The sequence below is a fragment of the Echinops telfairi genome, unplaced genomic scaffold, assembly GCF_000313985.2.
Source record: "Echinops telfairi isolate 266 unplaced genomic scaffold, ASM31398v2 ScPeMD7_7458;HRSCAF=8496, whole genome shotgun sequence".
Taxonomy (NCBI): Eukaryota; Metazoa; Chordata; class Mammalia; order Afrosoricida; family Tenrecidae; genus Echinops; species Echinops telfairi.
This window is the reverse complement of record NW_022111358.1, coordinates 13,312,658-13,325,785: the sequence shown is the minus strand read 5'-3', so window position 1 is coordinate 13,325,785 and position 13,128 is coordinate 13,312,658. Positions and strand designations below refer to the sequence as shown.

Here is a 13,128-nt window from a genome sequence, read left to right as displayed (position 1 = left end):
AAACGGTTTATTTTCAAAAAAAGTCTGACTTTTTATACTGTGTTCCCAACAGAACTTATCTGGCACCTTTGAGAAACTAGAAGCAATGACATAAAAGTACTAAAAGTATGTAGGGCTTTGGAGTTTAGCAACCTTCAGATTAGTATTATGTTTTTAAAAGATGACAAAATTTATAAGACAACAAATTCTGCAGGAAAATGCTCTTAAATTTGAAAACAACAAATCAGAAACAAGCGTCTATTTAAACTAAATAAAAGTACATGTAACCAGTAAAGAGCCAGGTAAAAGAACACTTTTCCCATTTAAAATGCATATACTATTTATACACTCTGTCATATGAGGCATAAAGTTTAAAGCAGAGCTACAGTGCATATGATTGATTTTTCTTGGCAAAAATTAAAACATACAAATGGAAATTTCACTCCACAAGTAAACAGCGATGTGGAAAGAGAAGTACAGAAACACCACATTACTATCGACTGTCTTAAGTAGGTGAAATTATATAAGGCTGAAATGTGTGGTTGCTTTTGTATTTACAATTGTGATGTGGTCTGTCTCAAGAAAACTACTGATCAACAAAAGTAAATAACTACAAGAAACCAGCAAATGAAGGCTATAAACAGAGTCTCTGAGTGGCAAAACAAATGTATTACACAGATGCTAAAAAGAAAAATGATGCTGCGAGTTATTCAAAAACATTTTACTGAAAATTGGAGGCTTCAAATTCAAGAAATCAGAATACTCCTCCAAAGAGCTTTAGGGTCTTACCCACTACACTGTGTATGGAAGGCGCGGAACCTGGAGTTCCAATACCCAAAGTTGTGACTCAAAACATAACTCCTCCTCTGAGGACCACGCTGCTAACTGGCAGGGAGAAATTTTGAGGAATTCTGAGTCCCAAGTCCGCTGTTTACTCTAAGAACATGAAGAGGAAAAAAATTCCTAACAGCCCTATGACAGGATAGACTCTATATTCATGAGCCTAAAATGGAAATATATTTAGGCAATAAAAAATGCAAAGGCTCATGAAAAGACAGATTAATTTATTAAACTGCATTTCCTAATGTGCAGCATTAAAATTGAGTAAAACTAGATTATAATGACTACCATATTCCATTTTATGTTGGTGTCTCCTTATTTCAGAAACAATGTCCTAATTAAATTTAATGCTGAGCTAAATAATGCTATTTTTTAAAGTCTATATAGAACAAGTTACAAAACATTCACTCATTATTCAATCATTCAGTTATTCTGTTTCCTGGATAAGAGGCACTGTGCTAACAAAATGAAAAATGAGTTAGTTCTAGATACCACCTCCATAGTAACAGTAACAATAATCATACTCATGATGGTAGCTAATCTTTTGCTGAATATCTGATATATATGAAAAATTACTTATCCAAGTGCTCTGATCTTTAAAATAACTGTCTAAGGTGGGTTATAGTGTTATCCTCACTTTATACCTAAAAAAAATGAGGCACAACTAGATTAAGTAACTAGTCTAAAATCACAGAGTTAGGAAATCAAATAGGACAGATTCTACTTCAGGTACTCTATCCTCAGGTCCTCTAACTGTTTTTGCAAGAAAGTTTAGGCCTGAGACAGGAAAGGAAATTTAAGCTAGATTCTAATCAAGTACAATTTTACAAAGCGTTCAAAGAGGTAAAGATTATTTCAGGTTGAGCAAAGTGTCATAATACAAAATATGCTATGAAAGGAATATTATGTTGCATGCTAACGGAAAGGTATAGACATACAGATGTGGTGAAAAAAGATGGGCCAGTAACATTTAACAGTTTGGTGAGGCACTAAAAGGTTTTTAAGCAGAAAAGTAGCACATCGTATTTCTAACTAAAAAGAAAACGTGGGCAATAGGCAAAAATAAAGTGCTTGGTGAGAGGGGACAAGAAGTCATGAATAATGGGCCGGTGCCTACTGTAACATAGGAGAGTCAAAAACTATTGGTACCGGAGATGCTACTTTATACATGCATGGGTTTATTTTAAACAAAAAACATATAAACATCTCTGCACAATACGTGGATAGCTGCAGATAAGTCCTCTCAGTAATATACTTCTCTAAGGTACCTTCAAAATTAAAAATGGCAATTTGCTGGGTCATTTATATTCAAGGCAGAGGTGCGGGCTCAAAAAGTTATGCAACTGGATTTTGGGATCCGCAAAGGGGTAATCTTGGTATATTTTCTCGAAAGATACAGGACATTCAAAGGGAGTTTTCAGAAAACTTAAAAGTGCATTGGTGAGAAAAAAAGTCCATTAAAGTGGCACTGAGGATTTACACACACACACACGCTTGCTCGCTCGCACACCACACACACACACCTATCATGACAATGCACCTGTTTATTTTTTTTCTGAGGGTATCAAGGGTTGTCCTACTAGGATTTCACTGGGAAACCTTATCCCATCCACCCTACAGTCCTGAATTTGCCCCTTGGACTTCTTTTTGTTCCTGAAACAGACCATTGAAACAAGACATCACTTAAGGCCCTCGAGGGTATAAACCGAAGAGTTCAGAATTATCCAGGGAAGGGTGAGTGATGAAAATACAGTCTTCAGAAGTGGATAGACATAGATGGTGGATATGTTGAGAAGCAAGAGCTTCACATTTTGATATTTTAACAAAAGCTGCTGTGATTTTGTGGCAACTTTGTGACTTACCTTTATACAAAATTAAGAAATGATATTCAAAGGTTCTTAAATTTTGTTGGGTTATGGATTGCTTGGAAAGTATAAAAGAAGTAAAAAGGAAACACAGACTAATGGATTTAAATATATGAAATAAACTATATTGAACTGAAGGAAACCAATTGTGTTGAATGTTATTAAAGTGCTATCAAATTTATAATTAAACATTAATTTTTAAATGTAAAGTTTAAAGTGATGAACATAAGCAATATTCCAAGATATATTTCCAGATGCATATTTCATATAAGACTATATACAATCATAAGCAATTTTATAGGCAACAAAATCATAATTATTGGTAACAATATTGTGATACATTATAATTATTACTAATGAAAATGTTTCATTTAAATAAAGAAAGTAAATATAAAGGTGTTTTTTTTTCTTCATTTTTTCCTATATAGGTTCACAGACCCACCCACCCCAAGTTAAAAACTCCTTTCCTAGACTAAGGTTCAGAAAATAAAATAGAAGTTTAAAGAGATATTTAGAAAGCATATGTTTAAAATAAATAAACATCCTTCACTAAGTAAAAAACATGACAGATAAAATAATCCTAAACTGGATTGACTCCAGAGAATAAAAAGGAAATACCCTATATCAACTGTTATTTAACAGTTTCCTTTACTGTGCTAAAAAGAGCACAAACAAACAACGGTAATACTGCCAGAGCATGATTCATTTTCAAGATGAATCCCTCCCTGTTCAAAGGTTTACATTGTTCTTGACCAGCATCAGACTGTTTAAGCCACACAAACTGTAAATACATCATTTTTAGAACTAACCAACAACAATCCCCATATTGTTTTGACATGAAAGGTACAAGAAGATCATCAAGAAAAATGATCCCCCACCCCCCAGAAGAATTTATTTCAAAGGACAGCACTGAAGCTGCAGCTCAGGGAGAGGGACATGCTGATCAGAGCACATGGGAGCAAATGGAGGGGGAGGAAGAGAGAGTGGAGCACATCCTGGCCCACCAAGCCTTGAAGACGATGTTCCTCCTCAGAGCAGCCAATCCACAGAGAAGACCACATGGCCGGCCCCACTATGAGACACAACATCCCTCACTGACCCATAGCTCTACAGGGGACAACACTGGAGACACAGTGTGGGAATTCTGCCCTATCTGATCCCAACACACCAAGGCAAAACAATAAGGGTGTGCAACAGAATAGCAAGGGGAACAGAGCAATGAAGTCCCCAGGGAATGCCAAAAATAGACTTTGGGGCCAGGACTTGGCACCCCATCAGACTCGACTGGAAAACACCCCTAATGGCCAACAAACAGTCCTTGAAATAACAAAAAAAAAAAAAAGATCATCACTCTAATATCTGTTCTTCAAAAGTGAAAAAAATAAGATTAATGGGATTAAATCTGGAGATAATACAAAAATGTTAACACACGTCAAAGGAAATCTTACAATTACGTACTGGGATATTGTTAAAAAGCCTAGAGTATCCCACCTGAGATTTGTACAATTAGCTTTCTATAAATACACGAGGAATGGATTTGTTGGATAAAGTTATCAATATTATTCGTCAATTATAGCAAATGTACCGAAGGAATGCAAGATGTTAACTAGAGAAACAAGTAGGGGGAGGAGGGATCCATTATGCCTCTTTCTACTTTGTACGCAATACTTCTATAAACCTAAAATGAAGTGAGTTGTAAAAGGAAAAAAACACATATGAAGGGGTTTCAAAAAGTTCAGTGAAAAGTGGAATTTACAAGTAGAAAGAAAATGTTTTGAAAATGATGATGGCAACATATGCACAAATATGATGGATACAATTTATGTATGGATTGTTATAAGAGTTGTAAGAGACCCCACTACAATCTTTTTTAATCTGTAGCACAATTTTTTTTAAAAAAGAAAAGTGGAACTTTAAGATCATAAAATTCTTCCATGAACTTTTTTAAAGCTTCTACATATTTCAGTTCAAAAATCTAGTATTGCTCCTCAACGACGTATCTGTTTGTTTTTGTGAGTTCCTGTCTCATGAAGGCCCTTTTACCCAGAATAGAATAGCTCCATAAACTGAGACTGTTGGAAAGAAAACGGGCAGGCCTGTCTTTCAAGGAACTTTTGGATAGGTTCGAACCACCAACCTTTTGTCTGATACTCAAGCACTTAACCATTTTGGCCACCTATTTACAAATGACAAAACTGTTCATACTGGCACTTTGCACCTCCAGCAAAGATATATTCAATGTTATTGTGGATAGAACTTTCATGTTTCTTTGTCCTTGAAGTAGAAGATTCATGAGGGTACAGATCCCCTTAATTTTGTACACTACAAAAAGAAAAACATCGAGTATGTCGTTTGCTTAATAGAATAAAATGAACGGGGGGCGGGGCGGGGGGAGAAGCTCAATAGCATATTCTACGAACATAAGTAAATGTATGGGGAAAGGAGGGCAGGAGAAAATGTTCTAAAAATTGACTGTGGGAATGATTGTACAACTCTTCTTGTTAGGACTGAACTACTGAATTGTGTGTTAAGTGGATTAAATGCCAATATAACAGTTACAGGGGAAAAAAGGTAAGTTAATGTAAAGAATATACTAGTCTTAATTTTTCAACTAATGAATCTATTGGTCCCATATGTGTACTGCCGCTATGTGCAAGCGAAGTGAATTATGTGATGTGGCTCTTGTAGAAATCCTGTCTTGGTTACTGTCCTCAAGACATTTCAATTACTGGGGCCCCAGGTGCCAAGACTCGCTCCACAGGGTTTGCAGCAGCAGATGGCCATACCTGTCTTCAATGGTATCCTCCGATGGGCTTAAATAATCAAACTTTTGCTAATAGTTGAGTGCTTAACAGTTTGCACCACCCAAATGGAGATATTTTAAAATAAAACATAATACTGGTCTATCCAAAAAATGTGTTAGTCATATGAGTATTCTTCTTAAACAACAAATATTTCTTAATAAACTATAGTACTGACCCTGACCATTATGTTGTAAAGAGTAATATAGAAATGAGGTTCAGTTATGAAAACAGTCTCAAATTTACATTCCTTAAGTTTGATCTTACGCATGCCTTATATCAAGATCCCTGGTGGCATAGTGGGTTCTATGTTAGTGTTCAGTAGTTCGAAGCCAACTGACGCTCTGGGGGAGAAAAATGAGGCTTCTTGCTCACAAAGATTTACAGCCTCAGAACTCACAGGGGCAGTTTTACTCTGTCCTATAGGGTTACTATGAGTCTAAAGCAATTCGATGGCAATCTTTTTGACCCTTTATATACTGAAAAAGTCAGAGCGTTCTAAAAGCACTACACAGATTTCTGTAAATTACTTAATAAATTAAAGATTTTCTAAAATGAGCCTAAGATCTTATCTAAGATTAAAAGAAGTGTATTATTTTTATTCAAAAATCTATAAAATTAAGGGGGCAGTGAAAGTTTACCATGCAAAGGTGAGCCAGATGGGCTGCTTGACAGGCCGGGAACAGGACTACAACGACCCCCTTGTTTAGATGTCAGTTCTTGTTCAATTTCTTCCAGCCCAGCACTTTTCTGGAAACGGCTCATGCGATTCACTACTCGTGGTGACATATGTGTACGGACACAAGGCTGGCCGCCATAAGGGTTGATGGGGAAAACATGGGAAGTTCCCCGGAGCGTACTGACCACCACCCAGCGACAGTCATGACTGAAGCAGATATCTTGTACCTGAAAAAGAGATAAAGACACAAAAATGTATGACACAACTGCATTAGCAGATAAGAAAGTAGTACCTCACTGGCCGGTTTACCAAAGGCCAGGTTACAAATAAGACATTGTAGCCTACCGTTGTATTTGCTCATCTTTGGCTCTCTATGTGCCTTGAGTTATTATATTTGTAAAGTGACAACACCAAAAACACCAATTCTTACGGATTGTTAGGAATTAATAAATTAAAGGTAAAGCACTGACAATTCTTCAAAGCTCTGCCTAAGGTTTTCAGTGGCTGCATCCTCTGAAGTGGGGAAGCCAAGTTCTTCTTAGTCTGGAAGCTCTGCTGAAACCGGTTTGCTTTGGGGGACCCTGCTGGCACCTGAAATACCAGTGACACAGCTTCCTTCCAGCATCACAGAAACACACAACCCACCACAGTACAACCAACTGACAAGACAAGTGGCCTGCTGCACAAGACCCCCGGGGAGTACTGAAGAGCAAGGATGTCACTCTGAGGACCGACGTGCGCCTGACCCAAGCCATGGTATTCTCCATTGCCTCCTATGCATGTGAAAGTTGAACCTTGAATAAAGAAGATCACAGAAGAATAAATGCAGTTGGATTGTGATGCTGGTGAAGAAAAGTGAAAGTAGCATGGACTGCTAAAAACACAAATAGGTCTGCACTGGAAGAAGTAAGGTCAGAGAGCTCCTTAGAAGCAAGTATGGCAAGACTCCGTCTTACATACTTTGGACATCTTGTCAGGAGAGGCCAGTCCCTGGAGAAGGACATCATGCTTGGAAAAGTGGAGGAGCAGCAAAAAAGAGGAAGTTCCTTGAGGAGAAAGATTGGCACAGTGGCTTAAGTGAGCTTAAGCAAAGGAACAATTGTGAGGATGGCACCGGGCCATGCAGTGCTTTGTTCTGTTGTGCACAGGGTCACTATGGGTCGGTGCGACCTCAATAACACTTCACAACAACAATAAACAGGCAATGCACGCAGAATAGTGCCTGATCCTTACTAAGCATGTACAAAGATAACAGCTATTATTATCCAACTAACAACAGTTTGCCTTTTGGGTAGAAGAGGTGCAATGGTAAAACTGTAGTTTTCCATATGGAAAAATAGGTTAAAAGTGAATATTGAAGAGCATGAACTACGGTTAATCACATAAGTTAATGCCCTGTAAACTTGTTGAAATTTCAATTGTTTTATTATATGTATTTACCACAATAAAAATGCCCACACGTTTTAAAAGTAGAAAAAAGAGAAAGGGCTTGACAAAGAAAACTGTAAGCAGAAGCCAAGGAAACAGAAATAGAATACCAGAAGAATTTAATAGACTATGAAAAGCACTTCTATATACCAGAAGAATCAAATATACGATAGAAAATATCTTTAGCCTTACTAAGTAGTGTTCCATCTACAGTGAGACTGAACCATATTTTCTAGCCTTTTGCTAGAACATGTGTAATCAAGACCACAGCATGATCTGTCAATGAAAAAGAGATTTCCCCCTTTGATTTTGAGGATACTTCTGATATGCGATGTTAGTAATAATTACTATCTAAGCAGGAGCACAGAAGTAACCTAGGCTGCATATTAGAAAACTGCTAATAGAGAAGTGTGTCTGCTCTCTGCCCTGTAAGGTCCATCAGCACACACAAATGGGTGGAGAAGGGCTACTGAAGATATTACCTGTCAAGAGAACCAGCGAAAGGTAATCCCTTAAGTGACATTACGGAGACGAACAAGCTGCTGACTTACAAGATGAACAATGAGAGTGTAGCTGCTCTAGCAAATGAACTGGATGCGTTTTCAAACAACATTACGAACAAACCAGACTACATAGGCTGGCAAACTCGTAATAAAGTTATGACATCACCTGCTTGATTTCCGAACTTCATTTTGGGAAGATATCATCTTCGAGTAAACATTTTCTCAACATAAAATGGGGTGGAAGTTTGTTCTCCGGGATAAATGCCATGGTAAACAACATCTCTGCTCTATTTATTATGATACACAAAGGTAAACAAGTGCAGGAACCGCTCACTATCCAAACTGTAATCTCAAATTTAGGAAACAAACAGATTTCAATCTTTTTCTTTTTTTAAACTCTCACTATTCACTAGGTGGAACTCTGGAACTAAGTGGATATGTACATCAAAGTATACACTAGTGGGTCAAATTTCAAAATACAATTACACTTACGCATGGGCTATCAGACTGATAAGCACTGGTTTCTTTTACAGATTGACCTATAGAAGGAGGGCCAAATAGTAAATGTTTGCAGGTGAATAAGCAACATCATGAATACTACGTAGGTACTTTTAATACCAGAGAGAAAACTTATTTCCATAACATTGTTACTTATGACATGCAAAATAAAATAACATTGTTATTTTTTTATATTAGATGTCTATTAATGAGAAGACGATGATCTCATTTTAAAGGGGATAATATTTCATTTAATTGGGGTTCTAAGTTAATGTGCTCTTTCATCAGACAGATTACAGTGCATATATATGAAAATCAGTCCTGGTTTCTGGGTAATATGAAAACAAGTTAGTTTGTGCATCCGTATTTTAAACCATTATCATGTTGGCCAAATTGTAGTGAGAAACACAGGCCTCAAAGTAGACAGTAGCCCTGAAGTCTAAACTCAATTTTTTTTAAAAAATGAGCCTGGTGGTGTAGCCACTGTTACAAGGTCAGAAGTTCAAAACCACCAGGTGCTCATCAGGAGAACGAGCTTTCTATGCCCAAATAGTTGTAGTGTCAGAAACTCATAAAGGCAGTTCTACAAATAGTTGTAGTGTCAGAAACTCATAAAGGCAGTTCTACCCCGTCAACTCCATGGCAGTGAGTTTAGTGTTGCTATTTTTATGTTGTTGTTTTCTTCGGGGAGGTGGGGATTAAAACATCTTTAGGTCAGCATCTCTCCCTACAGATTCCTCTTCTAATTGCACATAAAACCTTCCCATGGAAAGAACCCATGGAAATAAGGTAAGAACATGAAACCAATTAATTAAAAGTGAATGTAATTATTTTAAATTACACTAGGAAATTTTTAAAAATTCACACACGCACAGTAATCCCTCTAACCAGAAACAACTACCTCTTAATATTTTGAAAGCAACCTTCTAGAGTTAGATCTCAGTGCATACATGAATTTCTCTGTGTGCGTGTGTGAGAGAGAGAGAGAGAAACACACCAATCCCCTGCTGTATAGGTGATTTCGGCTCACAGGACACACTGTCCCAAGGGGTTTCCAAGGTTGTAAATGGTCACATCTTTCTCCTACAGAACAGCTGGTGGGTTCAAACCAGGGAACTTTCAGTGAGCAGCTGGGAGTTTAACCACTGAGCCATAGGGCTCCTAATCACACAACGTGAAGAGGCTATTAAAGGGAAAATAGGAAGAATTTTCCCATAAACCTTTTGAAGCCCTCTCATATATACATACAGACACATGACCACATACAGGTATGCTTTTATATCAGAGAGCTATATATGTTATTCTGTAACTTCTAATTTTCATCGGTGTGTCAATAAATAAAAATCTATAGTAGAATTCTAATTTTTACATTTAAACTTTAAATGGCTACATTTCATTCTTTTCTGAGGGAAATGATAATAAATCAAACCTCTACTAAAACACACAGTTATTTACAATTTTCACTTTTTTAAAAAAATGTGGCCACTTTCAGGGACCTTCATGATTTCAATTATCCTTAAGGCTCATAACATGGCTTTACTGTTATTGCCAGCTTCACTTTTCTTTTTTTTAAGGCTGAGCTAAGTATTTGAAACTTTGGCATTCTTCTTGTTACAGCATATACATATATATTTCCATGTGAATTACATAATAACCCTCTAACAGACCTGTATCAATTAAGATTAGAAACTAACCATTCTGAAATGTAACCGGCAAACTTAAATGTTATGAAAACACAGAGAAATAGTGCTTTTACATCTTACATATCATAATAGGATCTACCTCATATTTGGCTCTCTATGGCCATGGGAGAAATTGTTAACCACCTCGTGCCTTTGTATAGTGAGAATAGCAACAATGCCTATTCATGGATTGTTAGGAATTAATAAATTATACGTAAATCACTTAGAACAGTGCCTGATATGTAATACGCACTGTAAAAAGATGTTTACTATTATTAGCATTATTACCATAATAAATCTCAAATCGGTCCAAATGTCAGTGCTATCAACAGACTATGCCACAATCATCTGTTCCTCAGGCTACTACACTAATTTGTTTACTAGACTCTTAAATTTTAGACACCCTATAAACAACAAAAGTAGCCCTGGTGGTGCAGTATTTACACATTAGGATGCTACCTGCAAGGTCAGCAGTTGCAAACCACCAGCCGCTCTGTGGGGAGAGAGATGATGCTTTGTTCCTATAAAGAGGTTCAGTCTTGGAAATGGGGAGTTCTGTGCTGCCCTATAACTATGGGTTGCTGTGAGTCAGAAGTGACTCCATGGAAGCAAGATAATCAACCAAAGAAAACATAGATACGTTGGAGTGCTTAAAAATAAAAGTGTTTGTATATTAAATGACACAATAAAGATCGTAAAAAGACTATTTTCTCTGGAAGAGTGCCACAGAAAATACTGCAAATCATACATCTGATAAGGGTATAGTATCTAGAATAAGTAACAATCCTTATAATGGAGCAATATGAAGACAATAAACTAATTTAAACTGAATATGTAGTTGAATCCACATTTCCCCAAAGACTACAAAGAAATGATCAATGTTGCAATTGCTGTTAGCGGCCACTGAGTCAGCCCCTGACTCTTGGCAAAGCTACATACAAATAAGTGAAACTCTACGTGGTCTTGAGCCATTCCCATGACTAGATGCAGACCAGACCCTTGTGATCATATATACAGGTTTGGGATTTTATGCTTGTTTTTTTATTTTTAGATATTTTTCTATGGTTTGGGTCAAAGTTTACAGAGAAAAGTAGTTCCCATCTTCAAGTCTATACATATTTTCTGCACATTAGTTGAAATCCCTTCAATAGAACAAACAGCACGCTTCCCACATCTTTCCTGAGTTCCCTGTTTCCATTTATTCTTCTTTCTGGTCCCCTCAGGCTTTCTGAACTCTGTTTCTGGGTAAATTCTTCCCTTTGGAAGTAGATCACCACACCTTTTTGTCCCCTAGTTCATCTGATTTGGAAGTTTTTAATGAAAGCAAGGCTAGCTAGTTGGCTAGAAGAGAATATACAGAGCTTCCAGGTACAGTTTGATGTTCCATTTAATTGACCCTTCAGTTATCAGAGATACCTTTGCTACCTTACATTCGCAGGACAATGCCAGCTGCTACGAAAGCTAAACTAGCATTCTATCTGTGCCCCTGTTCACTCATTTCACATGTGGGGCGAAACATCTCACTGGAAGATAATATTGGTAAGAAATATTATTTCACTTCATTGAACATAAAAATATAACATAGAACAATGAAAATTCCAAGCAACACTACCCAACTCAGTCTTAGAAGCATAATTAGTACACACAAAACAATCAACTTAGAATTTTAAGTATATAAGGGCAAGCTGTTAACTAATAATATTTACTGTTTCTTAAATGGTCCCTGTGTTATGTGACATATTTATAACATCTTCACTTGTTTCTCAGTGTAATGATATAAAATTTAGCTACAAGAGCCCAATTACATCTTTGGAAATCTAATATGAGCAAAACATTTTATCAAACCCAAAAGCATGTATCATTCACAAAGCGGAATGAATTCAAAGCACCAATATGTTCTACTAAAACAGTTCTACTATGTATACATCGAGTAGTCATGAGTGGAATTGGCAGTAACAATTAAAAACAACAATCGAGGAGATGTTAGCAATTAACAAATTATTTTGGCCATTATATGTCTTTGGTATTTTCACGTGAATTTTAGAAATGGTTTGTAAATTTGCTCTCGAAACAGCCTAGTGCACTAATTCACCAGCATTTCACTGAAAATACAGATCAAATTGGAGAGAAACATTTATTTGGGTTTTCTTTAATATCTTTTAGTGTTCTGTAATTTTCTGTGTTCTGTGACTTACTATTGCTACTTGGCTCTAGTACACTCTGACATTATTAGAATCATGCATTCTAACTTTTTCCTGGAATCTGTCAGATTTCCCTCACAGAAAATTGTCACATTTAAATGATGACACTTTCACTTCTGATCAAGATTTTAGGTCCTCTTAGGTCTGCATTGGTTATACCTTAAAACAAATACTTGAAGGAGGCCCTCTGCAGTTCTCTAGGGTGCGCTCCTCTTGCAGGTCCCCCCTGTCTGGTACTTTGTCCTAAGAAAGCTCTACCTTTGGTCTCCCGGGGCTTCCAGAGCTCCCTCTCAATAACTCAGTCTTGAACTTATCTTAAAACTCAAGACAGTAAATGGCAACATATTACATCCGGAGTGTCAATCGAGACCATCTCAGAAGTAGAGATCAGGACAGACTTCTTATTGAATATTATTTTTATAAGTATACTATTAAATGTATGAGATGTATTATTTCTGATAATTCAAGTCAATTGTATGAATTTTGTATTTACTCCTCTGTACAGAGGAGAAAACTGAAGTTTTCCCCTTGGCTACGTAGCCACAGAATAGAATCCATGAATAGAGAAGGACTGAGAAGAAGGGAAATGAAAACAGCTGAAAGAAAATGGGTGATCAGCCTATGCAACCACGAGGTGTCGAAGGGATCAGGT

The 13,128-nt window shown here is 36.9% G+C and overlaps 1 protein-coding gene across 9 annotated transcripts in view; it reads right to left on the bottom strand.

Moving 5' to 3' along the window:
• The window catches only part of BCAS3 (BCAS3 microtubule associated cell migration factor), a 550,239-nt gene that overhangs the window by 358,733 nt on the left and 178,378 nt on the right, over positions 1–13,128 (bottom strand). For all 9 annotated transcript variants that reach the window (XM_045299618.1, XM_030888097.2, XM_004706992.3 and 6 more), the window contains exon 15: positions 6,127–6,391. In XM_045299618.1, the coding sequence (XP_045155553.1) occupies positions 6,127–6,391 (265 nt within the window). The remainder of the gene's footprint in view (positions 1–6,126; positions 6,392–13,128) is intronic.